The 15,000-nt window shown below is 40.2% G+C and overlaps 1 protein-coding gene across 3 annotated transcripts in view; it reads right to left on the bottom strand.

Annotated features, from left to right (window-relative positions):
- The window catches only part of LOC137982137 (lysine-specific demethylase 6A-like), a 44,609-nt gene that overhangs the window by 10,985 nt on the left and 18,624 nt on the right, over positions 1-15,000 (bottom strand). For all 3 annotated transcript variants that reach the window (XM_068829203.1, XM_068829202.1, XM_068829204.1), the window contains 15 exons: positions 14,804-14,935; positions 13,956-13,993; positions 13,739-13,826; positions 12,091-12,169; positions 10,581-11,813; positions 8,971-9,076; positions 8,049-8,119; positions 7,715-7,785; positions 5,817-5,880; positions 5,462-5,535; positions 4,370-4,444; positions 2,367-2,415; positions 1,654-1,753; positions 1,287-1,401; positions 59-81 (listed from right to left, as the gene is read on the bottom strand). In XM_068829203.1, the coding sequence (XP_068685304.1) occupies positions 59-81; positions 1,287-1,401; positions 1,654-1,753; positions 2,367-2,415; positions 4,370-4,444; positions 5,462-5,535; positions 5,817-5,880; positions 7,715-7,785; positions 8,049-8,119; positions 8,971-9,076; positions 10,581-11,813; positions 12,091-12,169; positions 13,739-13,826; positions 13,956-13,993; positions 14,804-14,935 (2,318 nt within the window). The remainder of the gene's footprint in view (positions 1-58; positions 82-1,286; positions 1,402-1,653; positions 1,754-2,366; positions 2,416-4,369; positions 4,445-5,461; positions 5,536-5,816; positions 5,881-7,714; positions 7,786-8,048; positions 8,120-8,970; positions 9,077-10,580; positions 11,814-12,090; positions 12,170-13,738; positions 13,827-13,955; positions 13,994-14,803; positions 14,936-15,000) is intronic.

Genomic DNA, 15,000 nt, shown 5'->3' with positions numbered 1-15,000 from the left:
TAAATTATTATTATTTATTATTACTTCACTCATGTTAACTTATATGATTTTGTCTTACCTGTTAAGAAATTTACATTATTCCTGCAATACAATAAAAACAAAGAGTTCGAATGAAATTCAGTTCATAACTCTAACGAATGCCAATTACTTTAGAAATGTGAATGACAGTGGATCTTTTACGTCTAACAGTGTTAAAAGCAAGGGCTCACCGTTCATCGTCCTTACAGGAGATAACTTGAAATTTTAACCAATTGCAGACGAAATTAAAAATCCCACGTGTTGGTCCGGCTGTGGTTCGAACCCGTGGCCTCCCCCATGGTAGTCCGAGCCAACTGGTTGTTTTTTTTGTTGGTTTGTTTTGTTTTTAATTCTCAATCAACTGCGCCAACCTTTCGCTTATTAGTCTCGACTTCTCCATCGAGCTAAAGAGGATTCGCAGGAGCCACAAGCAGGCAATAGGCCATTTCCGAGTTCATGTCTGCCTCCTGTTCAAAGCGAGTCTAAGTGCGACGTTTTTGTGATGGTACTTAGTTCGCCTATGAATATTGTGAATACCAACGATCTGTGCAATGGGCCCGAATTACCGAGTCACTGACCCCGCCCACTTTCGCTTGTTTTGCTGCTGACGACGATGGCAAAGAAATGGACAAAAGTGAAAAAGGCACGCGCAGGGCGTGCAAAGCTATTGTTTTTGCCCACTAAATATGCAAATTTGTGACGTTCTCGTTGCCGTCGCCGTTGTCGTTGCTTAAGGCCTGGCCAAACGCTCGCAACATTTCAACGCAACATCTTGCAACATTGTTGCATGATGAATGTTGCAAGATGTTGCGACATGCGTTGAACGGGCTGGCCAAACGCACGCAACATTTCCATCATGTCAATGTTCATGTGCCCCAGGCCCGTGGCGCGCAAGAAGTGGACCTAACGCGCATGCCTTAGCGCAACAATGTTGCGTGAACGTGGCCAAACGAGTACAACGTCATACAACATCCAAAAGGTTGTACGAGAAATTTGACCGTTTTCAAATTTGATACATCATCATGCAACATGTTGCAACATATAGCAACAGGGTGGCCAAACGTATGCAACATGTTGTGCCCAACAATGTCGCAAGATGTTGCGTTGAAATGTTGCGGGTGTTTGGCCAGGCCTTTAAGCTCTCTATTACATTGTTTAGTTGAATTGTTGTTGCTGTAGCCGTTTTCGTTTCCTAAACTCCCAAACGACTCCACAAGGCTCGGCAAAAACCCGAGTGCTTAGATTACTACGAATACATGTCATCTTACTTTTCACAGAGGTTATGAAGCACTCCCCAGTATTCCGTAGGTGTTGCGAACCATTCCGAGTCTCCTGGACCAATGTTAATATTTACCGCATAAAAATTGTTGTTTTCTTGATGACCTGATATTTAAAAGAAAAAAGGAGCACTTTAATTTTCAACTACGAAATCCGAATAGATCAAATTCTTATAGCTGATCGTGTCCAACTGGATAAGATCCAGAATACAGAAAAGGGGGGACAAAGAAATTCTTTCGTGAGCGCATACGACAACGCACAATGCCACTCAAAGAAACTTTGGCAAAAATACAGGGACCCCTCCCCCCCTTAATCCGCTCCAGTCCACCCTGAGTCTAGTCACACTTGCGCAATTACCTGGTGTCCGGCACCCTGGTATCTTCATATACAACTGCACAGAATTCATCCCGAGTATCGTGTGACCAACATGACTTAACATGTTGCCAGGAGTTACAACCTAAAGAACCACACCACACAAAAGCAATTTCTACAGGTTAAAATTCAGCTGAAAAAGTGAAAGAATATCAATGAAAGGATGCAAGCATTAGAATAAATAAATTCACTCAATCTTTTGGCTACTGCACTGTATCATCTACACGCTTTGCGGACCTACTTGTTTGACTCCGCAGACAGACAGGCAGATAGAAGTGGCTATGTCGCTGAACTACATAGGTGCAACTACATCGCGCTGAAGGTTGTTTCAAAGTTAAAAGAGCAAGCCGTTAAAAACAGTGCGATTTGGTAGGAAAACAACTCGACACCTTTTTTTGCACAGCACACGGCACAAGAATAATACCTCTAAAAGTTGTAGTACGTATCTACACAACAAGAACTATATTCACGCTTTGCGGGCCTATTTGTTTGACTCTGCAGACAGACGGGCAGACAAAGGGGCTATACCGTTGAACTACACTGGTGCATTGACCAAAAAAAAAAACAGAAATGTCTTTAACGTCCGACGAGTGGGGTTGTTTTTTCTCCCAAAGCTTTTTCTCCCTCAGTAGGGATAAGGGCTTATAAGTGGGAAGTTGACAACTGAGCACGGAATGACAATATCAATATTTTCGTACCTTTGCAAATGGAGGAAGTTTCGTAAGCTCTTGAAGTTGTGGTTTCCACCTGTTGCAATTGCAATGTTGTCAAGTCACATGTTTACGATCACAACAATCTCTAATCTACAGCTTTAAATTCAATTTTCATCTTCATCTTCATCTTCGTGCTCCAGAACTCGCTAAACTCCCATTTGACCAATGGCGGTTTTCAGCATACGTGGCCTCATACACCATAGGCCTTTTTGAGATATCACTGCTAAGCCAGTCACGCGCATTTTGCAGGAAAGCTCAGACCAGACCACAATAAAACACTCAGGGTCTTAAAATAACTGAGGAAAAAGCGCTGCCTTTGTAATTACACCCGCAAAGGGTTAGACTTTCCAAGTCTCCTCGCATAAGGACTACAAACCGGAAATCCCGTCTCACAAATATCTTCTATGTTCATAAGTTCTCTGTGGGACGCTAAAGAACCCACACACTATTCGACAAGAGTAGGGAATGAAGTTCCCGGTGTTGTGGCTGTCCTTTACGAGTGTGTTCTCTCCAGCAGAAGTGGCCGGCTTGGCAGTGATCTCTCTAAAAAGGATTGTGGTGCATGAGACCACCTAAGCAGAAACAGCCATATTTCGAAGGGACTTTTCCGAGTGCTGGAATATACCACATATATCACCTACAGTCCCATGGTTTACAATTCTTTGGTGTTACAATTATCTGAGACCACCAACACCGGGACCTCCTCCCTATGTATGTATATGATGTTTAAAATAGTTAATAACCTACTTACTATTAACCTCAACGACCACTTAAGCTACTGTAAAACTGTAACCCGCCGTAATCATCCTCAAAACCTCAACATTCTTGCTCCCCGCACAGACACTTATAAATTCTCTCTTTTATTTTTTTTTCCAAGAACCATACCCGAATGAATAGTCTGCCTGCCTTTGTAGCAAGCACCTCATCTGTTAATGCCTTTAGGCACCTAGTTTCGAGGCTATAGTAGCCATTAATTTTCTGTTTGTAACTTATTTTTTCTTCTTATTTATTCATATTTTTTCATACCTTGGTGTAAAGCAATATAGCATTTTCCAAGTAATTACACTGAAACTGAAACTACAGAGAGTGGGTTCATCAACATCCCACAGTACCGATTACGGATGTGTAGTCCTTATCCGAGAAGACCAGAAAAGTCTCTAACCATTTGCAGATGAAATTGATGAAGAGGTCGTTTCCGAGTTCATGTCTGCCTCTTCTTCAAAGCGAGTCTAAGCGCGACGTTTTACTTATGAAAATTAGTTTTCATTCAAATGTAAAGTAAAACTAATTACCATCACAAAAAACTTCGCACTTAGACTCGCTTTGAAGAGGAGGCAGACATGAACTCGAAAATGGCATATTACAAAGGCAGCACTTTCTCCTCAGTTATTTCAAGACCCTGAGTGCTGGTCCGACCGGGGTTGTGCATCCGAGATCTCTCTCATGAAAAGCCGAATATCAACTAACTGAGCCACCTATCGGTCATCCTATTCCAGAACACTTTAATAAAGTTTTACCATTTGCAGATCTCCTATGGTAGTCCGATGCTCAACTTATTGAACCCTCCCGTCGTTATTCAAGCTAACATATGATTCTCGGTACTCCAACCGAAAATACAATCAACGAACGAAATGATAGATGAAATGAGTCATATATTGAAAATTCAGGCTTCCCTACGCAATTGCAAAAATTGCGTTCATAACTGCGAGGATCGTAGCTTCACTTGATTTCACATCCGCAGTTCAATATATGATTCATTTCATGTATCATTTCGTTCGCTGATTCACTATCATGGGAACATTTAAACCCACAAATGACCAACTCCCAACATCAGTGGCTTCATGGCTCAATTGGTTAGAGCGTCGCACCGGTATCGCGAGGTCACGGGTTCAAACCCCATTGAAGAACTGAATTTTTTATGCTTCTCTATGCAATCGCTAAGATTGCGTTCATAACTGCGAATGAAACGCCCAATTTTGGGAACTTACTTTCTCTCATCTGAAAGGTCGACATTGGTACCAAATTTGATCCATTTGAATCTCTTGCCTTTGCCCTTTTTCCCACTGAAAACAGAAATGGAAAGAAACTTTAACATAATAATTGCTCTGTTGATTTGCTCAAATCGTAGTCAAGGTCTAAATTACACGAGCAGTGAGTAATATTACGGCTTTCAATCAGGTGATCAACAGCCATGTTTATCATCGAAAACAAAATATAAAGTTGGCATAATGATAGAGTTCTCGCAGGATTAGGTCGGGACATCAACAAAAACCGCTGTTTCTTTGTTTAGGGACACCAAAATGGCGTCCGTAACGTCATGTGAACCGAGAATAAGAAATCGCATGAACTCGAGTGCATTTCGAGGTTTATGATCACTCGCTGATTTAAGGATGGCGACAATGAAATTAGTCTCCTACGCAGCCGTTCTTTGTGTGGTCACGCAACTCCTCCTCCCCTTGTGTGGGGAGGAGCGTTGCGTGACCACAAAATGAACGGATGCGTATGAGACTACAATGAAATGTACCAGAATGCAAAACGTGCACAGCCACTGTTCCTTCAATCTTTTTTGTTTTTCGATGTTCTCGTCCTCGTCGAAATTTCTTAAAGGGGCTAGGTCACGCTATTTTAGGTAATTTTGTTTAATTTTGTTATTTATGAGCTCTAAACGTCAAATTGGCAGAGTAAGAGTCTTTCGTTTGCAAAATCACGGCGACATAACAGCTGAGAATGATTTTCCAGCTTTGTAAATGGCATTTTGATATAGACTGATATAAATTTGAAAAAAGGTGGGCCGACGTTTTTCAAATTTACCCAAATTCAATCCATTTCAATTCTCTCCAGTTTTGTCCATCCATGTCCCTTCTTGGCTTCCCTGTGTTTTGTTAGACTTCTTCTATAGTTTTGAACAATTATTTTAATATTTTAGTTTATTCTATGACCAATCGATCAGTGCTGAAATTGCCTAAAATTGCGTGACCAACCCCCTTTAAGGTCTATTTTAGCTTCCTTGTGAAAGAGAGAGGCCTCTGATGTTTTTTTTTTATAGCTGTAAAGGGTTGTGTACTGAATCGATAACATACTTTTTAGATCCTGATGAGGAATCACTGTCTGACTGAGATGGTTCCTTGACACCCGATAGCTTCTCCTGCTCTTCCTTAATCAAAGAAAAACCAAACATGTAGTTAAAACCCACGCTCATTTCCGGTTCCAACCAATCAGGGGATCACTGAATCAAGCCACTGCAGTTTTCTAGTTTAGGTCTGCCTCCCTTCAAAGCGAGTCTAAGTGCGAAGTTTTAATTATGAAAATTAATTTTCATTCATATGGTAAGTAGAACTAATTACCGTCACAAAAACTTCGCACGTAGACTCGCTTTGAAGAGGAAGCAGACATAACTCGAAAATGGGCTATTCTGAAAGGAGCACCTTCGCTTACCTTCAAAGACTCCTGAAATGAGTTCGCTTGATATTGGGCATACTTTGATATGGTTGTAAATGACCTAAACGGAAAGATAGCAGAGAAAAGAAGATGGAGGAAAAAAAAGGGAAAACATATTTTTGCCCACAATAATCGGCATAGGATTAGTTGTGGCTAACGGCATACTGAACCTTCCGCCCAAAGGTGTCCTTTGGCAAAATGTTTTCTGCGGGTTTGGCTTTGGGTTTGATTTACTTCTGCTTTGCAGTTACATAGCAACTGTGTCACTATTTGATTGTGTAGCTGTTGCTATACAAATGCTTTGCGGTTACATAGCAACAATTAAGCCCTGAGGCCCGATCTTGCGAAGTCCCTCAACTTTCCGGGCCTCTTACGGGTATCGCACTTCCCTCTGTATATTGAGAACGGAGAGGTTCTTAATCATCAAACTGCACAGTCACATTGCTTTCAGTTATCTTGAAAACATGTCAAAAGACCAACTTATTAAAACAAGCGGATGGGAATTTCATGGGCCCGAAAAGCTTCGGCACTTCCGACAAACGGGCAGATCTGACAGTTACTTTGTTATTGCTCGCAGTGGTTGTGAGAGAAGACCCAACTCCTTCCTCTTCATCCACTGTGTGCATCTCCTTGGGCTGTAGGTTTTAGTTTATTGACACTCCAGGGTTTCGTTGGGCTAGTAATGTGAATTGAGCACTTTGTCACCAACTGTCCCATTTTCAGCCACTCAAGTTGCAGGGGGCAGTTGATTAAACAAGTAGTTGAAACCACGACGGCTACGGGGACGAAAACGTCACTTCAAAATATACGTTTGAGCTATTCTAAGTATTTCGGGATTATTCAATCTTGTTTATATTATACAATATGTGCGAAGTGTCCTATAACTGGATTGGTACGGACGTATTTGAAGTAAAGAGCGAGACTGAAAGATCCACTGTAGTTTGTTCACGTTGTCGTCAAAACATCAAATTTGGTAATTTCACGTAGTAGTTTTGACGAATACGGGAGAGAAATGTTAAAAAATGCGTGCCGCACGTGCAGCAAGGTCATTTTGGTTCTTTTAACCAATAATATTACTGCTTTTTGGCGTTGTCGTTGCCGTAGCCGTTGTCGTTTCTTAAACTCCCTATTGTTTTGCTGACGACGACAAAGAAATGGACAAAAGTGAAAAACGCACGTGCAGGGCGTGCAAAGCTATTGATTTTGCCCACTAAATATGCAAATTTGTGACGTTCCCGTTGCCGTCGCCGTTGTCGTTGCTTAAGCTCCCTAACCACTTAACGACAATGCAAAGTTATATTTTAAAGTGGCGTTTCAGCGATTGGACGGCAAATGTCAGACTGAAATTAGCGTTTTGCCAAAAATGGCAGAAAGTTGTGTCATACGGTGTCGCTACATGAAACAGTTGGGTAGATTCAATCCTTCCAAATAGTGCCGGTTTGTAGAAACCGTTCCGAACCTCCTTAACTAATGCCGCGATACCTTGGGTTTTACAGCAAACAAGTCTTTTAATGAACCCATACCGGTTCTTGGAAGGGCAAAACTTTCTCGTCAACGATTGCTTACAAAAAAATACGCAACACTTTGCAAATTTCACAACAACGTGGACGGGCTACGCTGCCATCAGTGATTGTACTGTAAGTTATTGTAATTGTTTTTCTATAAATCGCCGGAAAATCCAGCAGACATCGCATTGCGTCGCCATGAAACCACAGTACAAATCGCAGCAGAAATTGCAGCAGAAATCGCCCTTGTGTACGACCCTTTAAAAGTCCCCAAGGACTTTTGTACAGCGTTGGACAAGCTTCCGGAAGATGCCTTCCCAATGTAATAACGGTCAAAGCCGTTATCAATGTTGCCATTGACAGTAAATCAACCAAACAGAATTAATTTACCTACTGCTCTCGCAGAGCCATATTTTCTTTTCGCCCACAGTATCCCAGTTTTCATCTGAAGCTTGGAGTCTCTGAAAAAAAATAATAAAACGAAATAAGCCAAAGGTATCAAAGAAATGAACTTGAAGTCCTGAAATTTTCAGGCTTCTTTACGCAATTGCAAATATTGCGTTCATAACTGCGAGGATAATAGCTTCACTTGACATTATTATTCTACTCGGCTTTGCTGGATTATATACTCTGCACGTCATCTATCACTCCATATCCAGCGCGCCCTCGTAGAATAATAATTGTTAATTATTATTATTATTATTAAAATCCTTGATTCATTCACCTGAGTTCTGACTTCAACCTGATGGTCAGGATTGGATTCAACCAGTGTTTTCGTGGAAAATAAACTTAAATCTGCAAAAATAATACCAAGAAAGCCCTGATCAGTCAGACAAAATCACAAATCCCAGAAGCACGCTTTTCGAAAAATAACTGGCCACGGCTCTGACTTAGGCCATTTCCGAGTTACTGTTTGCCTCTTGTTCAAAACGAGTCTTGGTTCTAAACCACTCAAATGATAATGAGTTTGATTTGCATCAAGATACACCACTAATTTCCATTTGAATGGCTGTGCAACAGGACTCACTTTGAAACCAAGGCAAGCAGCAACTCAGAAATGGGCTCCGACAAAGCTGTGAATGCTTTTAATACGCCACAAGATCGCCACTTAAAATACTTAACCATGCCTTTGGTGGTCATGGAATCAGCCTTCTGTGAAAAAATTAGTTTGTGCCGTCATCATGCTATCGTTCATGGACGAGAGAATGTTGCATTTATTGATCAAGTCCTTACGCAGCATCGCAGAGGTCATGGGTTCGAATCTCGTTGGAACCACCTGAATTCTTTAGATGTCTACAATTACATGCAATAGACCTTATTCATAAATGGCAGTCACTTGTTTATAATTCTTTTGTCCACGTGCAAATTAGCCTACCAAGCCTCATTTAAGAGCAAGAATTCTCTTCAATTCACTGTATGGTATAGAGGCTTGGTAGGCTAATTTGCACTTCGACAAAAGAATTATAAATTGACCGCAATTTGTGAATAAGGTCTATTGCTTAAACTGTCCAGCTAAAGCGCGAACGTCACTTCTCCCTTACGTCTAGAACCCACAACTCAGTTAAATATTTCAAAATGAAGTCAACGACAGTCGGTTATTTACAGCATATCTACATACATTCCATGCACAAGTTTGAAAAACAAACCTAATTTTAATGCTGCAGCTAATCCTCGTATAACAAGGATGGGTTCACTATTGTTTAACAACAGGTTCTGTAGTGCCACTGAAAATGCATCCTTCTTATTCTCCACCTATTGGACAAATACAAAAGGATTAAAATTCGAGTAGGTGGATATCGTAAGAGAGGAGATTATTGGTCATCGCAGTGGTAAACAAATAAACAAACATATATTATATATATATATATATATTAATTAATAAATTAATAATAACACTAATACTAATACTACTACCAATAATAATAATAATACAAGGATCCTAGGATCAAGTCACATCCTCCGAAGAGTTCTATCGATCAAATGAAGACCATGACTACCCATCAGAGCCCCAGAACGTGGATTGGATCCGGCGCTAATGGTGAACATGACAGAAGAATCAAGAAGAATCAGATATAATAATAATAATAATAATAATAATAATAATCATCATCATCATCATCATCATCATCATAATAATAATAATAATAATTCACTTCAATGAAAGGGAAGGACAACAGAGGTTATCCCTATCAAGGGTGTCTGCCTTCAGCTGGGTGTAGTTGACTGAGAGTCAATTTTGGTGAGGGGAGAAAACCAGAGTACCTGAAACTCAGCCCACAAGTGACCTCATGGCTGAGGCTAGGGTTAAACCCTGGTCGCAGAGGTGGGAGACATGGTTGATAAGCGTCAAGCCATCCTGACTACTAAGAACCACCAAAGGAAGAATTTTGAATTGGACCTCGCCGGAAATTAATCAAAGGAAAAACAAGGATCAAGTCCACCTATCACAGCGGTCCACTGTGATACATGTAAATAATATATAGTAGAGTGCAACCAGACAATCTTATCACCTGAAGAAGACAAACAGTAAGTGGTAGAAACGGCATGTTCTACAACCATAGTGACTACAGAGTTTTTATCGTGAGACAAATGAACAAACGTCTATTATTCAGACAAAGGGTGGTTTTGAAACGATCAACCATACATGCTAAAATTGCACTCAATTTCCAAGACTTTGGAATGAAGACGTTTGTTTATAAGGAGATCTACACGTAGTGGTATTCTTCCCTGGAAAATTTTTAGCCTTTAACTACACTCTAATATGCTATTTTCCAAAATTTTCAGTCATTCTGACCATGACATCTGACTGATTGCCAAAACGATAACCACTAATATTGCCCTGAAACTGCTTAGAATAACAATCCGTACAAAAAAAGGTCTCTAATGAAGAAAAATAATCTCAACCATATAAATTGACCTTTTACAGTGCGATGCGCCTTACCGTGGCGACCCAACAAACTTTCACATTTGACAACTACATGTAAGTACGTCAACTTAACAACCCATGCAACGGTGTTCAACTTACAACCATGAAAACTGTGCAAGGAGGGGTGACTGTCAATCAAATTCGCACACCCTGATTAGCGTATAAGTTTTAAAAAACTTTGTAAGGTGGCCACGGCAAGGTGCGTCGCACTGTAAAACAGTAGAAGCATCCTTTTTTAAGCTCCTACGCAACCAATACTTCCTCAAAAAATTTTACCACCACAGCTCGGCATTAAAGCCAGCAAAAGCAACCAAGTTGCTGCATACTTACACAAATGCTTGGCGTCTGCGGCGATAGCCTGTCTGTAGGAAGGGGCGGGTCTGGGACTGGCGGAGGATGAGGCATAGCCGAAGAATCAAGTAATAAGTTCAACTTTGGAACGGTCAAGTTATCACCCGCTGAACTGAGGCTGAACGGCGACTTGGATGACAATGGCGACACGACGGTAAGCTGTTTTGAAGGTGATAAAAGGTCAGTTGGAATCAGAGATGGAGAGAATGCAGACTGCGCAGCCTGTAGACCAGAACTTGGCGATAAACAGGTAGGGTTGATGATGGACAGAGGCTGAGTGATGCTTGGAGAAAAAGATGCTGTTGTATGAAAAGGCGATTTTTGTGTTGGTGACATGACGTAACTTGGCGAAGAAAAAGGAGAAATGGTCATTCCAGTTGCACTTGAAAATCCCACGTAACTTGAGATGGGTCCATTGCTTAGTGTAGGATCACCATTCCCTGTCAACGGACTTTCCTTGGCATTCGTACAAGAGTTAATCTCACCCAAAATACTGGAATCCATTCCAGGTGAAGCTGTTGACCCAGTTACCATAGTTCCGCTGGAGAGAAAAGTGGTTCCTTGACAACTAACGACACTTTGACTGAGCAAAACATCAGAGGACGTTGAAATGAGACTGGACGAAAGCAATGACTGTGCTGTGGCAGATTCTGACTGTGCAATTGAATTCTGATGTCCAGAAGCCTGTAGCAAATGGTTACTGACAGACGAGGTATCCATTGCAGACACATTATCACCATACACACTAGTAAGAACAGTATCTGACTGTGAAAAACTCGCAGCACTTGTTTGTACGACTGACTGGTTAACTGGATGACTCATACCTGGTGTTGTTGCGCATGTCGCTAAACTACCACCTTGTACGTCACTTGTGCAAACTACCACAGGCATCCCATTTTGATTGCTTGGAGCTTGCACTGTTTCAGGCCAGCAATTTTGTAAGTTCTTCCCAGGAATTGACTGTTGGGTTTCTTCACTAGCATTAAGCTGTTCATGGCCCTCTTCATTCCCACCTTGAAAGGAAACATGGTTGGCCAAATTTTTAGAGTTGTCAAACACAACTTGAGCTGCGCCAACCTGTGTACTGTTCATCAACACTCCTTGCTGCTGCTGCTGCTGCTGTTGTTGCAACTGTGCTTGTTGGTGCAAATAAAGTTGCTGAAGTTGTTGTTGCTGTAAGCCTTGTATCTGACCACTAGTTAATAATTTCACCTTTGAAAAGAAAGATTTAAAAATGTTAACACAGTAATGCTAAAGTAATAGCAAGAAATTACAGGACAATCCCTGGTTGCAAAACCTTGATTGACTTGAGTGACTAATGCCCCAGGTGCATGGTTTGTGCCAAGCTGATGCATAAAAAGAACACCAGCAAAGACTGTTATAGAAGAGACAACAACAATAATAATAATAATAATAATAATAATAATAATAATTTATTATTAGCAGTTATTAACATTAACGAAAATATTAATATTATTGGCAACTTCACCTGAGCATTGCGTATTGTTCTTGTGGTGAGCTCAGCAGGAATTGGTAACTTCCATGCTTCATCCACTGACGGAATATTCCTTAAAAAGATGAAAGTGTCAAAAGTAAAATAAAGAAAACGCAAATTAAAAAATTAATGTCTTCTAATAGCAAAAAGTACAGCAGTGAATACAATAATAATGTTCCAAAACAAGGCAGATCCTCTTAATCCCCATTAACAAACAATTTCAATTTCATGCAGGTCATGTAGCAGGCACATCCATTACATGTCTATAGACTTTTGCCTTTTCAACTAAATACATGCATATTTAGGTAAGTATGAGCAAGGAAATACCATTTGGGTCTTGGAATACTGTTCAATTAAGCGCATCAATACAAATTTTGATCAAAATTATTCTGGCCCCAGTTGTTCCAATCCGGTGGATTCTTAAGTCAACATCCAGGTTCAGTTTCAATCTCTGCAAAGATTTTAGTATTTGCCTTCGTAACTGTGAATATGCACACTCTAAGCACATCTACACTGGTGTACTGTAGTTAACGCATTGAAACGAACGGCCTAGGACGCCCCAAGTCAACAAGTAAAAAAAAAAAATTTTAGTTTCTAAAGAAACTGTGGTGCTGCATCAGTGGGAGATTGAAACAGAAATTTATTTTATCAAACGAGTTGATAAAGGTCAAATAGCCACCGTGAAAGATTTTGGAAAGATTTGGAAAGCTGACATTTCAAGCGCTTCGAGCGTTAACCCTTCGCTCCGACAAAGGGCTAACGCTCGAAAACTCAGCTCAACAAGTAAAATAGTCTGGCGTTAGACAGAATAAACTCTAGTGAAGCTACATGTATAATCCTCGTATTTGTGGAAGCAATTTTAGCGACTGCATAGAGGAGCCTGACAATTTCAGGACTTCGACGGGGTTTGAACCTGTGACAATAATCAATACAGGTGCGACACTCTAACCAAATGAGCTATGAAGCCACTGACGTCAACTGGGAGTTGGTCATGTGTGGGTTCTAATGTTCGGACCGTGATGGATGAATCAACGATGAAATAATGTATGAAATGAGTAATATTATACATTGAACTGTGGATCATCTGACAATATTGCTATTATTATTCACAACTGCAAGGACCATAGCTTCGCTTGATTTCATATCCACAGTTCAATCCCTGATTCCTTTCACATATCATTTCATCATAGAGTAAAATCTGTTTAGTCTCATTCCCAGAGCTCAATGGGTTAACAGATGTGTCAGAAAATCTTGGCCAACGTTTAACGAGAAGTACATTTTATACTCTGGATAGTGACTTATCCACTGGAAAAAGTTATCTGACATTTGAACAACTGAGGCCTGGGGCCTGTTTCTCGAAAGTCCCAAAAACTTTTTGGGCCCGAAAAGCCATAATGTGAAACTGCCAACTGCTTGTTTTAGAACGCCATTCTTTTAACACGATTTCAAGGCAACGAAAAGCAAACTGACTGTAAAGTTTCACGACTTACATCCTCTTCGTTCTTCAGATACAAAAGGAATTGTGTTACCTGAAAATAGCCCGTAAAGTTTTGGGACTTTCGAGAAATGAGCCCTTGGCCTTTTAATGTTATAGTGTAAGTTTGTTTCAGCGAAATCACAGAAATAAGTAATTTAAGCTCACTTTTTCTGTCCTGCCCCAGACTGGGGCATCATGGCTAACTGAGCCTGCAGGGCCTTCACACGTGCTTCAATTGTGCTGTCCGTGGCACCTGAAATGTTATACACAATGGTCAGTTATTTTGCTCCACAAACTGTATCAATGCAAATACTTAAGGAACAAGAGCCTTTAGTTAGGTACAATAACTCATTATTATTATTATTATTGTTAAGACTCTCACCATATCGTCGGGCAGCACTGTAACAAGATATAGCATCACTAAAGAAGACAGAAATTAAAATCAGATTTGATCGACCAGTGTACATTTGTATCACAACAATACTCATCTTACCACATTATTATTATTATTATTATTATTATTACTATTACTATTATTATTATTATTGTTATTATTAGTATTATTATTATTATTATTATTATTATTACGAGATTCTCTCCACCTTTCAATTCTTGCTGGGTGTTCTATGCCCTGTCTCAGCTCCTTCCCGCAGCTCAGAGACGCAGCACCTTTCTGAGGATGTGTGATGTTCCCAACAGGCCGTCATCATCATTTTTATGATTGTTATTATTATTATTATTATTATTATTATTATTATTATTATTATTATTATTATTATTATTGTTTAAGGGTCCATGCTGGCATGCAGTCATCCCGTCGTACCAAATAACTAAAAGTCTCATATCAACAAGTAGCATGTACATGTATTGTAACTTTAAGAGTCGCTCTTTGAACGAGTGACGTTTGAATAAAAGTTTAAAATATTCATACAACATTATCATGACACGATAACACTGAATGAAGAGTTTGAAAAGATAACAACTACAGTACTTTGTATTTTGTATAGGCAAGAAAATCAAGTCAGGGTACTTGCCCATCACGAAAAAATAAGGAAGATCATTGAATTACAATGTGGAAATCAGTTTAACCCTTTATCACCCAAACCAGCTTAAGGCAGCCAGACTTATTATTTTATTCTGTCTAACGCCACACGATTTTACTCGTCAATGGGGAACCTCCGGGAGTCAATGGGTTAATCACTCACTGAAAAAAAAGTTAACAGGTCTAACCTGAGCTGTTCACAGGCTTCATAAAGAATTCCCAAATCGGTCCAAGCTGCTACATGGGTTGGGTCCAGTTGAATGGCACAGACGTAAGCCTGTAAAGCATCCATGGGTTGGTTTTGTTGCTGGTAGAGCACACTAGGAGGGCAAAAAAAAAAAGAACAAAAGGAGAAAAATTAATATTATTGCATCTAACTCAATGA

Source organism: Montipora foliosa, chromosome 13, assembly GCF_036669935.1.
Source record: "Montipora foliosa isolate CH-2021 chromosome 13, ASM3666993v2, whole genome shotgun sequence".
Taxonomy (NCBI): domain Eukaryota; kingdom Metazoa; phylum Cnidaria; class Anthozoa; order Scleractinia; family Acroporidae; genus Montipora; species Montipora foliosa.
This window is presented reverse-complemented; position numbering and strand designations above follow the sequence as displayed.